Raw genomic sequence first — 14,991 nt, 5'->3', positions numbered from 1 at the left:
CATCTAGTCGAGGTAGTGAATGGGAGCCAAAAACACCAACAAATCACATTCACTTATTGAAACAAGCATCCTCAATCAAAGCATTACTTCGTCAAAGATCCCGAAGCCCGCCAAGTCCACTCAATTCAGCGATAAACCAGGGGTTGAAAGCTTGCCAAATGACGATGCAATCAGCAGCGATTCTTGAGAAAGAAGTTCACGATCTACGATCGGAAAACGAGAAAAAGAAGCAGAAAAAAACTCGATCTCGAAAGCAGATACCTGCTACAGAGGGCTTGTCAGTTCAGGAAGCTACTGCTTTAATTGTGCAACCAGAGGAAGTGATTGAACCTCCCCGCCCCCAGGTCCGCGCGCACAGGGAAGCACCTTTATTACCAAGAACAAGGGCATTACCGAAATGCGGTGCATGTGGAAATCAGGGCCATAGAAGAGATGCATGTCCAGATAGACCTAGAATTTAGCTGATTGAATTTGATGGAGTTTTGGTTGAAATAAATGCGTTCAAAATTAATAGGCTGGTTGGGGTGGCCAGCTCGCTTAGGAATTACGTTAGGGTTATATGTGGCCAATAGTCATGTGATAAGGGTGTTATTTACTATACGGATACCATATTAAATTACACAAATGATGACAAATGGTTAGCTAGGAAAGACTATACCTAAAAAGGACTAAAGGTGTGCAGATAGCAAAAAAAGGCGCTAAGGGGTGTGCATATAGTCATTCTCTACTACTAGGGTCTTTTAGGAACCGGTAAAGGCCGTAATAAATAGTCTAGGTATTCGATCTCTCTAGGTCTTCGTACATTTATAGATCAGATAGTTATCAACGTATCGCTTCACGTTAGTTACCTATCTATACTAGTGATATCTTGTAGATACTAGTTTCTTTAGTTTCTCCATACTAACCGGCCCTTGCATTTTTTACAAAAATTTCAGTCCCTCGGTTGCGAGGGTCTGCCACCCATTTGCAATACACCACCAAAATGCAAGTTCTTTTACATTTTCCTTTAACCGTCATTTACTACCCTACAACGTAGTAATTAAATTATTTTAAAATAAGAAACAAATTCATTGACCAATTTAAAACTAGAATACAAATTTAATTCAATCTCCCCGGCGTTTCTTGGCTCTTCCGTGCTTCCTAATTTCGATCAACACCTTCTTCCATTTCCGCCTCGTTTTGTCTTGATGGGCTTTTTCACTCAATTTGTATTCTTTATACTTCATTTCTTTGACTTGGGTGGAATTGATGATACCGGTGATCGGTATATGACGGCGAGAAGTGTTATGCCTAGCATGGTGTGCCCCCATAATAGCTTGTGTTTGGTCGAACTCCCGCTGTAGCTGGAGAGCTAGTATAGCCTGCGCTTCAGCCCCCTTTGTAAGCTTTGCAAGCCCTTCTTTAAAGCGCTTTGTGGTAGGATCGTATTGGTTTAGCCGGCAGCTAATCCTTCGAATCCTTTCAGCGGTTTTTGGCGTACTAAACTCGGCATTTTGGGAGGCAATTGAAGGTGTATTTGACTAGGATGAATTATCATCGAATGGATTAAATGACTCTAATTCATCGGTAATAAGCTTGGAATTAATAGGCCAAAGGCCAATTAATTTAAACCCAAGCTTAATAGTATGTGGCCGGAAGGTTTTACGCCTACTTTCGCCAATTGCGTATAGGAATTTGTCCTTCTAAATTTGCGGCATCCAGTCATTGTAGCCGCTTTAACTGCCTCACTATCCCAGTGCTTATACACGCTAAACATGTCGACATCGAGAGGTTGCAGTATATAGCTAGTATGCGAGAGTAAGAAGAGCAATATGATATTGTTCTTCTCACAAAATTGCATAAATTGGCGTATCAAATGTGATCCGAAACGGTCACATAAAACAAGCCTTCTTATACCAATTGTACGGCCAATTGTCCACTTATGGAATAGCTGAATCCATTGATATGCTAAAGTATCATTGATATAACCGGTATCGGTTATAGCTAGATACTCATCGCTATCAATAGCGTCAAACCAGCGTAGTAATACCTACCTAGCGCTTAGAACTATAAGCGGCGGGCAGACAAAACCATCTACTGAAACAGCCTCCAAAACTGTAACAGACTCTCGATTAGTAACTGAGCCGTTAAATAGCTTCTTTTTTAGGTGCCTTGTAATGATGAATTGGTCTCGTCTAACACCAATTTGAAAGCCGGTTTCGTCGAAATTGTAGATATCTTGTTGGCAAATCCCATGCTCAGTGATGACTTGCTTGTCGTCTTCGAACCACCTTTCAACCACTAATTTATCAAGTGCAGTAGCTCTTTCGATATCAAGAGCTCGCTGGCGTCGTACATAGTACTCAGGGTGTCTTTTTAGGAAACGTGGTAGCCAGTGGGCACCAGTTTATAGAGTAGGCGTAGTGGGATCGGTATGGTCATTCTCAAGAATTGAATCGGCAGCAATAGCAACTTGGCGTCGGTTCATCGATACTCCGAGCGTGTCAAAGTAATCAATATAATCATATGAACCCTGCTCTTGTTTAGGATTGAGCTTCCTACCATTAGGTGCTCGTTGAAAAAGGGGTATTTTCCACCTTTCTATCGCCGGCATAGTCGGTGCATAGGAACCGCGGATTCTCGCGCAGTTTTCGTGATATTGGGCTTTGTCTGCTCAGATAAAGAATCGAGAGCAAGCTGAAGCTGTTTCTCTATATCTTTATTGGTTTTAGGCATTCTTGGTGGTGTGGTTGACGTTCAAAGTAAAAAAGAAAATTGTAAAAAAACTTGCAAATGGGTGGCAGACCCTCGCTTGCGAGGGTCCTTATTTTTTGAAAAAAATTTCAGGGGCCGGTTAGGATATACGGTTAGCGGTTAACGGTGTACTTTATCAAGTAGATAGGTATAAAGGTCTCCTTTGTTAGGGACCTTAAGTCGTCCTTCGTAAAGGAGCAACCTATCTAATAATATCTATCGGGAACTACTTCTATCTCGCACTATCTAGCGGAATTCGTCTAACTCTAAGCTCTAGAGGTTAGCTTCCTTTATCTATTTAACGATCCTAATTATCTCTATTTCTTCTAAGTGAATAGGAGCTAGATAAGTTAGGTAGATTCCCTCTTCAAGATAGTCTTTCGGAAGTATTATAAACTATCGTCTATTGTCTATATAAGGAGATTCTTTTCGTGGTAGGATATTAGTAATGATATTCTTCTTCCTGGGATAGTATTTAATCACGAAACGGAACTAAGATAGGAACTTATTCTATCTCGCCTATCATTAGTTTATGGTAAACACTGTTGGCACAGCCCGAATCACTACTGGCACAGTCCTCTAGCTGTTTTAGGTAAAGGCTGCCTTGGCACTCATTTTTCGGCCCAAGTGTCATTTACTATGGTATCGCCACAGTAAAAAAAAACACTGGCCCCTAACCACCCCAGCCACATAGTACTTCTCTTCTCGGCCCCATATTAATTCTTAATGCCTCCATAATTATGCTTCAATTTCATGCCTCCATTAAAATCACATGACCTGCATAGGGCTAATTAATTAGGGTTAGCCGAGCGTCCTACACAGTGAAACCTCTGTATACCAATTATCTTCAACTAATTTTGATCTCCCATAGTAAAAGCTTCATTTTTGAATGTCATTTTAATTCAATTTTACGGCGGGGACGGGGACCGGGACACTGAGATCTGTATTTATTTCTGGTTTATATGGTAAAAAATGCATGTTGAATTTAACGTTTTCATTGAAGTAAAATTGGCATGTAAAATTGGCATACAAAAATGAAGCTTTTACTATGGGAGATCAAAATTAGTTGAAGATAATTGGTATACAGAGGTTTCACTGTGTAGGACGCTCGGCTAACCCTAATTAATTAGCCCTATGCAGGTCATGTGATTTTAATGGAGGCATGAAATTGAAGCATAATTATGGAGGCATTAAGAATTAATATGGGGCCGAGAAGAGAAGTACTATGTGGCTGGGGTGGTTAGGGGCCAGTGTTTTTTTTTACTGTGGCGATACCATAGTAAATGACACTTGGGCCGAAAAATGAGTGCCAAGGCAGCCTTTACCTAAAACAGCTAGAGGACTGTGCCAGTAGTGATTCGGGCTGTGCCAACAGTGTTTACCTAATTATATAGCTATGCGCTAGAAGTCTATTTATCTAGTCTATGCTATATTAGGGCCCTAATAGGTTACCTAGTAGGTTAGGTCTAGGTTAGAGTGGGTTATGCCGAAGTCTAGTAGTTATAAACTGGTTTGTATAGAAATAGGCAAAATTATTCGACTAGCAACGAAGTTATTTCGAGCTAGTTCGAATTAAGCGGTAATTATCAAAATAAAAACACCCTTTCTTTTAAATATAGCATCTAGTGAGTCGAGCCCTAGGGTTATTTGATATTATTAGTCATTCGGTGAACTGAGGTCTAAGTTCATCGATGAACCGAGCTGTCGTCTGGGTCATATAGCTTAGTTAGTTTAGGGACTATCTAATCATAAACTAGCTAGATGACTGACTATGCCAATAGTGAGTGACTCGGGCTATGTCTATCCTGACTAAAGTTACAAAGGTCCTCTGCATGGTTAATTCCCTTGACCGCCTTTTTATTGTTTAATATGCATCTGGTCGGCCGTTTTCACAGCCTGTTTTCTAGCTACAACACTACCAATGGGGAAACAAGTAGAAAAAATGAGAATTTTTTTTTGGAAATTGACTACCAAAAAGAAAGTCGAAAGGCCGACGACTGACTATACTTCTTGTCTTCCTTAAGGATGAAACGAGCACGTGAGCTACGTAAACATTTTGCGTATTCGAAATCTGAATTGAGCAGTTCTATTAAAGATATAGAATGGCTCATTTTATCACTAGGAGTATTGAAATATTAAAAACATTATCACATTGCTATTCCGAAGATAACAAGTGTCATGAGAGAAACTACACATTCACTGGATGATACCCAGGACCGAACCCTGCAGAGATGAATCTGAATAGGAATACGAAGAGCCAAGCATATCGTGGACGAAGAAAGGTAAACGAGCAAACTGCTTATTGGGCCTTCGAAACAGTGGCTTTGTTTTCCCTTCGGCGCTTCAGCGCCTCTGGAGTGTAATCAGTGTCAAGACAATAATCCCACCACCGGAAGCTGCTGGCATAGTTGCCGATGAACTTCTCATGGTGGAGATCGTGGTGATCGGCACCAGCCCAGAAGGGAAGGAAATGATGCAGACTCCATGGGAATTCATAACCACTGTGAGCATCAATGGCCTGGAACAAGCGCAAGACGATCCAGATGTACATGGTCAGAATGTGCAGTTCACCTGTCATCGCACACCAAACGATCGGGCACCCAATGGTTCCGAAGCCCAAGATCATCACTTCAATTGGTGAGGCATATTCAGCAGCCAAGCCGAAAGGAGCCGAGTACTGGTGATGAATTTTGTGAATGGCCTTGTAGAGGGGACCCCAATGAAGCGCACGGTGGGAGAAGTAATGCCAGGTATCTTCCATCACAAAGAAAATTGCAATTTGATATGCCATGGTCCAGAGGGTAGGGAATGGGATCGAAGTTGAGAGTCCACAGAATTGTGCCAAGGGATGGAAGAGCCTAGTTTGCATGTTAGACCCGCAAAAGATTCCAGAGTATCAGAAGCATTCTCAAAATCGTACCAAATCTGGGGGAGTTCAACAGTGAAATGGCTCAAGAGCACGAATTTGGCGCAATCCCACTGTTCCCGCAGCGATGGGACCTTGTTCTGCGTGGTATTAGAGGTGACCGAAGGAACCGAAGGGTGCCACTTACACCCTGAATCTTGTATTGCTTGAACATGCCGAATGTGTCGATGAAAATCCAAGGCAGCGAGCGACCGAAGTAGACCAGTTCATGCATGGCGAATGACATGATTCCAGTGGCCAGGACATCGTTCTGCATCCAAGCATACCAGGCTGCCCACAACCTCTCTGCCACATTCAGCTCCGCATTGTACTTGCCAATCTCCTCGAATTGGTCCCAGTAGGTCCCCGAGGACAAGACCGTTGAATTCCTATATGGGAGGTTAGGTAATATGATAGGTTAAAGGACATGATCACCCTACATTGTCAAGGTCGTATATTTTGGAATGCAAAGAGAAGAAAAAGAAAAAGCTGAAGTTGAGAAGCCAGAAGTCAGAAAGAGCAAAGAAGAAGATGATGTGCTGTAAGACCAATGCTTGAGTGATTCTATCAAAGGGTTATAAGGAAAACGGGATCAGATCAAGATTATGGACAGTCCAATCCCGACGTGGCGAGATCAACTTTTTTTTTTCTTTTCCCCCCCTGAACGTAGGGGTAAGGCCACTGGCAAGCCGATCTCCATCCGAGATCACCCCACTTGCATGAAATCAGGTAATGCGGATTTCGCTGCTTTTTGTTTGGTTGAAAAGAACTTGGAGACTAAAATAAAAAAAAACCCCGATTACCAAGACATATTTCTATACACATCTTACGATGATTTGTTGTATCTCTTTTTTTTTTTTCAGACTTGGGAATAATCTGGCCATGTTCTACTTTGTGTATGACCTCGTGACCCAGTATGTTGTCTACTGTGTAAGCTCTAGTACAGTTTTCACTATTTGCACTGTTTGCATGATTTGCACCATTTACAATTTCATCTGCATGACGACATCAGCCTTGATCCTGCAACTGTTAGTCCCTACAATGTCTATCCCTCTCTAGTTACGTACTGTGGTCGGCTTTTGAGGGTAGCTGTACCTCATACCACTGGAAGATCCTGGGATGTCTGTTATACGAGAGTGAGTGTGACACAATCCCCGAAAACCGCCTATTTATTCAAAGTATTCACCCCCCCCAAACAGAACTGTTTGTGGCGTCAACATTCAGCTTGATCGCCTTCAACAACACATTACAAACCCACTGAGATTGGAGGCTACGGAGTTATCCAATGAATCTCTTGAGTCAAATGGCCAACTGCAAAATCTCATCAACTCCATTTCGGTGACTTCTAAGACCCAATCCCTTTTACACCCCACTCGGTTGGCCGATCTACTTTCGGATACTTTCTCTCGCCTCCAAGTGCAGGCCACTCTCTATGAAGGAAACAATACACAACTCTCGTATCATGTATGGATAGTGGCCGCAAAGGCTGCCATTCAGGCATCGGGACTGGTCATGAATACCCTCCTAGATCAAACACTTCAGCTTCACGATGAGTCCTATTACTGGGGTGAGATGCTTGGGTCGATCTGGTACAGTGGTCTGTATGCCATTCAAAAGTCTCCGGGACAGTTCTGCCAGTGGACGAAGGATGCATGCGTCGCTCAAACGTCTCAAGGAACTCCATCCATTACTGCCAGGTGGTCTCGATTTTACCAGATTGCGTGCCAAAGTGCTTGGAAACTCGGAGGAAATTCCATGCGCGCCCAATTTTTGTTCCCAATCAGATCATCACGGGCTGAAATGCGACAAAAACGAGACTTGCTCTTGAAGATGAAAGACCTCCATACCAGCAGCCTTGGCCTTTTGATGGAGGGATGGCATCTTTTCAAGGCGAATGACACCGCGAATTTAAGCCCTGGGACAACGAACGCCCAATGGTGCGACGCAGTTCACAGAGCAGTGATCCTGATCGAAGCCATCTTTCATCACATAGCACTTGAGCCTAGCACTCACGAACTGGAACAGGGAGTATTCGCCATCCTAAAGGGGGATTTTGACAGTATTGAAATGCACGCACAATGTGAGAATCCCGTGCATAAACCTTTGGATTTGATTGAGCGACTTGTGCATATTCTTCGAGAGAAGCTGCCAAACCATACCACTTCAATGTCATTATTTATTCGTCGCCACGGGCGCTCTTCATGCATAGTCCGCTATTGGTTACCAGTCTCAACCGCTCTCCTTTTGGGAAGTGCATCGATGAGTTTTTTGGCCAACCGACAAGAGGAAATCATCCAGTCAATTATCGATATCGGTTCCACCACTATTGATTTCTGGGGTAATTGGGTTGTGCACCCAATCCGAAAACTCATTGGGACAATCAGGCATGACGAAAAGAGTGAAATTGCGATCATGAGTAAGAATAGCCTGCTGGCTGATCGGGCAAGTCTAGAGAGAATGGTAGTGGACTTTGTTCTCGATCGCCCGGACCTTCACCAGGGTATAGTGGCGGATACCACCGCCATCGTCAACTCTGTCAAGGAGGGTGATTTAACTCCCGTTCTCAAAGCATATGAAAGGGACCTGCGGTCGCCATTTGTTGGGACCTTTAGAGGCGATCTCATCCGTGCCCTCTTGATCCAGATCCAGAAGACGAAGGTCGACGTGGAAATTGCCATCAGCGGTATCGATGCTTTGCTGAAGAGCCAGGAGCTTGTATTCGGGTATGTTGGGTCTCCTGTCCAGTATTCTCTTTTCTAACTATTGACATTGTCTAGGTTTGTTGGGTTGACTCCTGGGATCTTGGTTTCCTTTGCAACTATGAGGTGGCTAGGTGGTCTTCTCGGCAGCCGACGAGGATTGCGAAAGGGCCAGCAGCAACAAAAATTGAGACGTGGATTACGGTATGACACTATCATACCGGTGTTTAACTTTTCACGAGGCTAAAATACTGATAATTTACGCATAGGAATATGGCTCGCATTTTGACCTCTTCTGCAGCTTTTTCCAACCGGACTATCGCTTACAAGGACTCTGGGCAATTGATCTGTGAGGCAGAGGCTCTCCTCCAACATATGAAGATAATTTCTGGAAGCATGCAGTACGAAGAATTCCGAGAAGACATCCAAGATCTCCTGAATGTTCAAAATGGAGTGGACAAGCAACTTCGCGTGATCGAAAGAATGAGATGGGCGTATTTTCAATAGGAAATGGTGGCAACCAGTATTTCCTAGAAACACCAGATGTACTTCATATCAGCATACATTAAACCTTTAGATATGTAGATAGTTGCGCAAATCATTCGTGTCAGTGCATAATTGCTGTTTTCTTTGGGTTTGGGAGCCCGGAAATGTATATAGAATTAAACAAAATCCGAGACTTCCGGTGGTATTTCCATGTTGCAAAATCAAGATACAGCCCCAATCTATTTAACATGAAAACAGATGGACATTTCTCCAGTCAATGTCAATTTAGATTTAAACTCTTAGGTGTTATCCCCGGCCCCGGGCCCACGATGCTGCTTACATAACACCCTGAGATACTTCTTACCGTCATCACATCCACTCCGTAGGTGGTGCATCGTTCTACCTCCTTTCCCATAAAACACCCCAAAAACTTTAGCTCATGTATGGTTGACTGTGGATACTTGCTTGAAGTATACAATCCTTTCATACTACTGCCCTTCTTATCAGCTTGGGCGGATCGTTTCCAGCATTTGTCAAACGCTCCTGATAAGTCCTCGGGGCAAGTTGGGAAAATCATCATCCCCAAACCATCTGATTGCTCCGATTCATCCTGCTGCAGCATCTACTTCTTCTGCTTTATACCAAACCACTTCACCAAAACCAAACCCCCTGTCACCTGACTTGACGAGTTTCCGGATCACCTCGGCCTCCTATCTATCTTCCACGGTGCTGCTAGCTTCGGCACTTGACTTCTACCCCAAATATCGCCATACTTAATAATGGCTGGCACACGGAATTATGATTTCCTGGTTAGTATCGACGGCCATTCAAACCTCAACAAGTTTCCTCACACAGCCCTGACAGTGTTAACTTCCTCATAGATTAAACTGCTGTTGATCGGGGACTCGGGCGTGGGTAAATCATGTTGTCTGTTGCGATTCAGCGAAGACTCTTTTACCCCATCATTCATTACTACAATTGGGATTGATTTCAAAATTCGTACGATCGAACTGGACGGCAAGAGGGTGAAGTTGCAGATCTGGGACACTGCAGGCCAGGAGCGCTTCCGCACTATCACGACGGCATACTATCGAGGTGCCATGGGTATTTTGCTGGTCTATGACGTGACTGATGAAAGATCATTCCAAAGTAGGATTATCCCCCCTCTCCTGATCAGCTGGCGGTGCCTGACCTTTCCCCCCCCCTTCTTTTAGACATTCGGACCTGGTTTTCAAACGTTGAGCAACATGCCAGTGAAGGTGTACACAAGATCCTCATCGGAAATAAATGCGACTGGGAAGAGAAAAGGGCGGTCTCTACTGAACAAGGCCAGCAGCTTGCCGATGAACTCGGCATTCCCTTCCTCGAGGTTTCCGCCAAGAACAACATCAACATTGAGAAGGCGTTCTATAGCCTTGCATCGGATATCAAGAAAGGGATGGACACCTCTAAGACCGAACAATCTGGCTCTCAGGGCGTTAATATAGACCAACAAGGCTCCGGTCCGAATGGCAACTCTGGGGGCAAGTGTTGTTAGCTGCTGTCTCACCACCCTCTGTCTCTTGCCCATGATCTCCCTTGTCGTGTCTTAAGCTACAACATGTTTCTTATTTCCCCGCGCTTTCTTCTTTCCCGTTGATATCTCGTTTTTGTTTTGCTCGCTACATTATCATGTGCCAAGATCTGAATGTCCAAGTTTTATGCCTGAAGAGTTGGCGCCTATGGACATCCGAGTATCATACAAATTTGTCCATATCCTGTGATGCCTTGACGTAGTTTGCCTACACTTGTGTTGTTTTTTTCCTTTACCATCCTAAACTCTTATGATGTAGATAGATATATGTAGGTTACAATGTGATCCGTCCCTGTAGGTAGCTTGTTCAAACGGGTGACCCACTTTTTCTTTTGAATCTTTCCTGTCTCTTTTCTATTTTTTCTTTGAAGAATCTTCAGAATCCTCTGGATCCTTCAAATAGCTTCCTTTCCCTTTCTTTGTCAATAGACCAGGATTGAAGTCTTGATTTAACACAGGATAGCCCTATTCAAATTCACTCGCGAATTTGCCCCTCCCCCACCAAAAATTCTGGAATATTCGGATATTCTTTACGACTTTCAGTGTTGAGAGGTCTCATGCAGTAAAATCTTCGTTCATGATCTCAAATTTCTAAAATATCCAACGCAGATAAGAAAGAAAGAGAAAAAGACAGGACTTCCGAGAATATCACGCCAAGGTCCTTTTTCATATCATGTCCGACGCCCGCAGTTTTACTGCTCGTCCATTGTCAAAACAGCAGGCACGGAAGGACTTCAAAGATGCATTTCGTGTCTATCTATCTTCATCTTCGCTAGCTGCTCTAAGGCTTCAAACAGAGGGCATCTGCACGCTGAGGCAAGGCGATGGGCCGCCGCAGACTGCAATAGCATGGTACGCCTCAGAGAATATCCAGAGCACAGTCATGCAAATATCAAGGACACTCCAGGAATGCTATGACATTAAGATCGGAGAGAAAGTTTCTATCACCAGGGCTGAAGGCCCCCTAGAAGACATCGACCTAGTGACATTGGAGGACTGTTCAGATCTTGAGAAAATTGCCAAACATGGCTCAATTTCAGAAAGCGACAGATCCCACTGGGAATGGGCCCTGGATGAAAAGCTTCTCCGATGCGGATGTTTGACAACGGGCTTGACTTTTGAGCTGGAGCTTAAGGGCCAAGCCAGAAGTTTTCGGGTGGTTAACATTCATTCACAGAACCCTCGCTCTAGTCATACTCTTTTTCAATTCACAGAGGTCTCGAAGATTTCCCTTGGCCCAGTCACAGAAAGAAAAGAAGAAAAGTCTTCAGGCATAGCGGTGCAATCCACTGGCCTTGGAGGCCTCTCCCGCCAGATTGAAGATATCAATGAAAGCTTGTCCGATTTTAACATTGACCTGCGGAAGCCCATGATGCCATCATTCTATGAGAACAGCCGAGGAATTTTACTCTATGGTCCAAAGGGGACTGGTAAAACAAGTCTTCTAGAACAGATCGAGAAGGCTGGCTGGAAGCAAACATTCAGAGTCGGCATGTCAATTTTGGGGAGAAATATCAACGAGGGCGAGGTTAAGCTGCGCAATATCTTCCAGGAGGCGGCTCGCTCTAAGCCCAGTGTGATCATCATCGACCAGTTGGAATTCATTGCCCCCAAGCGAACCTCAATTGAATCCCAGTCCCTTGCATCTGTTCTCTGCGAGAACTTAGATGCTATCCGAAATACTTCGATTATTGTGGTGGCCGCAACAAGACACCCCAATCAAGTCGATGACGCCCTCAGAACTCCCCATCGACTTGGCACAGAAATTGAGATACATGTCCCTACCGCTCAGGATCGGGCTGAAATACTACATGCCATTCGTGGGCCAGTATCTGCCGCTGCCGGTTTAACCGACGAGCTGGTAGAGCTACTAGCAGAAAAGACCCACGGATACGTTGGAGCTGACCTTTTCGCTCTTCTACAATTGGTCTGTCGCAAAGCCCGACAACGACAACTGTTGGAACAAAATTCCATAGCCAAATCGGCCACTCCGATCGACCCATATAGCTGGCACCAGGGAGGTTCTAGCGATGATGAATCGGCCATTTCATTGGAGATACAAGAAGCAGATATTCTGCTTTCCCTGCAGGAGATTCGTCCCACGGCCATGCGGGAAGTATTCTTGGAAACCCCAAAGGTGAGATGGTCAGACATCGGTGGACAGCATGATATCAAAAAACGTCTCCAACAAGCCGTTGAGCGACCCTTGAAGGTAAAATCTGCATTCGAATCCCAGAAACCCTTTGATTTGAAGACTAATTTTCTTTTAACCCCCCTAGTATCCTCAACGGATGCGCAGGCTTAATGTGAATAGTAAAAAGGGTGTTTTACTTTATGGACCACCCGGTTGTTCCAAGACACTGACGGTCAAAGCCCTAGCTACAGAGGCGGGGCTTAACTTCCTGGCAGTCAAGGGTGCAGAGATTCTCAGCATGTACGTTGGAGAATCTGAACGATCATTGAGAGAGATCTTCAGAAAGGCCCGAGCAGCACGACCAAGTATCATATTCTTTGACGAGATTGACGCCATTGCTGCTCGACGCAGCAGTAGTTCGGGAGGAGTCAATGTTCTGACGACTCTGCTAAATGAAATGGACGGCATTGAGGAGCTCCGAAATGTCCTGGTCATTGCTGCCACGAACAAGCCTGATGTCTTAGACCCCGCATTGATGCGACCCGGGCGGTTGGACAATATTCTTTATATTGGCCCTCCAGACTTTGAGGCACGCAGGGAAATCCTACGCATCTGGGCCGATAAGTCTGTGGTGAACCCAGAAGTCGACTTGGATAATCTGGCATCTCTGACTGAAGGCTATTCTGGTGCTGAGATTGTGAGCATTTGTGAAACCGCTGGAGATGCAGCACTTGATGAGGAGGAGGAAACACAGCAGGAGCAGGATGTGCAGTGGAAACACTTTGAATATGCACTGGGACAGGTGCGGCGTCAAATCACGGAAACTGTCATCCAAGAGTATGAGAGATGGAGAGAGGGCTAGAATCAAATACGTACATATGTAGTCTTTGCTTGTGTGATGAAAGTTGTACGTCCTTGAAGTGAGTTGAAGTGCGTATAAAGTGTCCCTAGGTAATTACTGAATTAGGTTAGTGCCAAAATGCATAACATTCCTTCCCTTGACCTCTCTTCTCTGTCTCTCCCTCTCTTTTCATTGTATTTTAAATTCACCACTTCTATCTCTTTTTGACATTCCCACTTCAATTCTTGTTTATCTAGAGCTGCTTATCCTACATTTCCAAATTGGACCACTTGACGCCTTGTCATAGATTTGGCCCGCCGTGCGTTGAATCTTCAACATGTCCTTGAGATCACCTCGTGGCCAATCACCTCTACCTTCACTGGAGCAGGACCGAGTACGATCGCGGTCGCGTTCTTTCCGTCGTTCAAAGCCTCGAAGTGAAAGCCCATCCAGAAGCCTCACCCGGAGCCCATCACAAGGACGACGCGATCGCTATCATTCAAAACCCCGATCTCGATCCCCATCTCGTGGTAGAACCCGATCTCGCAGTCGCAGTCGAGGTGGTCGCCGTTACAACAGCCGGAGCGAAAGCCGCTCACTTTCTCCTAACCCTAGCCCTCTGAGAAGCTCCAAGGTAAGTGCTGATCTAACTATTCCTGCTGTGATGTTGCTGTCCACACAGTGGCAGCCACTACATCTACGAACTTGGAAAGCTGAATTTCCCTTCTTCTCAACAGATCGTGGTAGAAAAATTGACAAAAAACGTCACAGAAAATCACATCCGAGAGATCTTCGGGGGCTTTGGAGAAATAGAGTACCTCGATCTTCCAATCAACAAAGCGTGTAAGAATTGTTTTTGACTCGCCCTTCGAGACTTTTCTGTCTTCTAACATTCTTACAGTCATGACAAATAGGGGGACTGCGTACATTCTTTACTACGACCCCGCTGACGCGGAGGCAGCTATTGCCCACATGCATGAGGCCCAGCTTGACGGTGCTATCCTAAATGTCTCAATTGTCCTCCCTCGCCGCAAATTCTCGCGCTCACCACCCCCTGCGTCAATTCGAGGCAATGGCGGTCGCTCTAGATATGGCCGAGGGTCATTTGCAGGCCAGTCATCTCCGCCCAGACGGCACGGAGGCGGTCGACCTGCAGAACGCCATGACATCTATAGACCCCAGACTGCATCAAGATCGCGATCACCTGTTCGTTCTCGGTCATACTCCTCTCGATCTCGCTCACCACCGCCGCACAGAGGTAGTCCTCGCACAGACTCGCGGCATCGCCGACGCCGGAGCCCAAGCTATAGCAGCTATGGCTACAGCAGTCGAAGTCGCAGTCCAAACCGGAACCGCGGCCATAATCGAAATTAAACACCCAGAGTTTTGCATTCTCGGGTCTTGTTAAACGTGGTGTTCGCTACAGGCAATGAATTTCTTTCTCAAGTTATCCAAAACAACTAGTTCTACGCAACCGCCAATAAATTCTACTACCACTTTCAGCATAAGGATCACAAGACCTTGCAACCCTCAAGGTAGTTATCATACATACTCAGTTCTTAGTAAGTAATTTGGAATAGCAGTAGGAACAAGGATAACAAGTACAGAAGAACTAAACTT

General features: G+C 44.9%; 4 protein-coding genes across 4 annotated transcripts; 3 read left to right on the top strand and 1 right to left on the bottom strand.

The window, feature by feature from the left end:
* Positions 1-5,032: 5,032 nt before the first annotated feature.
* Pdw03_2864 (Fatty acid hydroxylase) lies at positions 5,033-6,359 on the bottom strand (the record flags this gene model as incomplete). Its single annotated transcript, XM_014682155.2, has 5 exons — positions 5,033-5,591; positions 5,654-5,739; positions 5,787-6,027; positions 6,079-6,177; positions 6,349-6,359. 5 exons carry the CDS (start codon positions 6,357-6,359, stop codon positions 5,033-5,035), a joined length of 996 nt encoding a protein of 331 aa, XP_014537641.2.
* A 398-nt stretch (positions 6,360-6,757) lies between these two features.
* On the top strand, positions 6,758-8,844 carry Pdw03_2863 (Nuclear control of ATP synthase 2; the record flags this gene model as incomplete). Its single annotated transcript, XM_014682156.2, has 4 exons — positions 6,758-6,774; positions 6,838-8,361; positions 8,416-8,541; positions 8,607-8,844. The coding sequence occupies 4 exons, from the start codon at positions 6,758-6,760 to the stop codon at positions 8,842-8,844; spliced, it is 1,905 nt and encodes a 634-aa protein (XP_014537642.2).
* A 758-nt stretch (positions 8,845-9,602) lies between these two features.
* Pdw03_2862 (Small GTPase superfamily) lies at positions 9,603-10,360 on the top strand (the record flags this gene model as incomplete). The annotated part of the gene is made up of 3 exons (XM_014682157.1): positions 9,603-9,632; positions 9,705-9,972; positions 10,038-10,360. The coding sequence occupies 3 exons, from the start codon at positions 9,603-9,605 to the stop codon at positions 10,358-10,360; spliced, it is 621 nt and encodes a 206-aa protein (XP_014537643.1).
* An 885-nt stretch (positions 10,361-11,245) lies between these two features.
* On the top strand, positions 11,246-14,745 carry Pdw03_2861 (AAA family ATPase, putative; the record flags this gene model as incomplete). The annotated part of the gene is made up of 5 exons (XM_066100304.1): positions 11,246-11,248; positions 11,304-12,608; positions 12,676-13,367; positions 14,054-14,214; positions 14,273-14,745. The coding sequence occupies 5 exons, from the start codon at positions 11,246-11,248 to the stop codon at positions 14,743-14,745; spliced, it is 2,634 nt and encodes an 877-aa protein (XP_065955704.1).
* Positions 14,746-14,991: the final 246 nt, after the last annotated feature.

Source organism: Penicillium digitatum, chromosome 1 (genome assembly GCF_016767815.1).
Source record: "Penicillium digitatum chromosome 1, complete sequence".
NCBI lineage: Eukaryota > Fungi > Ascomycota > Eurotiomycetes > Eurotiales > Aspergillaceae > Penicillium > Penicillium digitatum.
The sequence above is the reverse complement of the archived record's forward strand: the minus strand, read 5'-3'. Positions and strand labels throughout refer to the sequence as shown.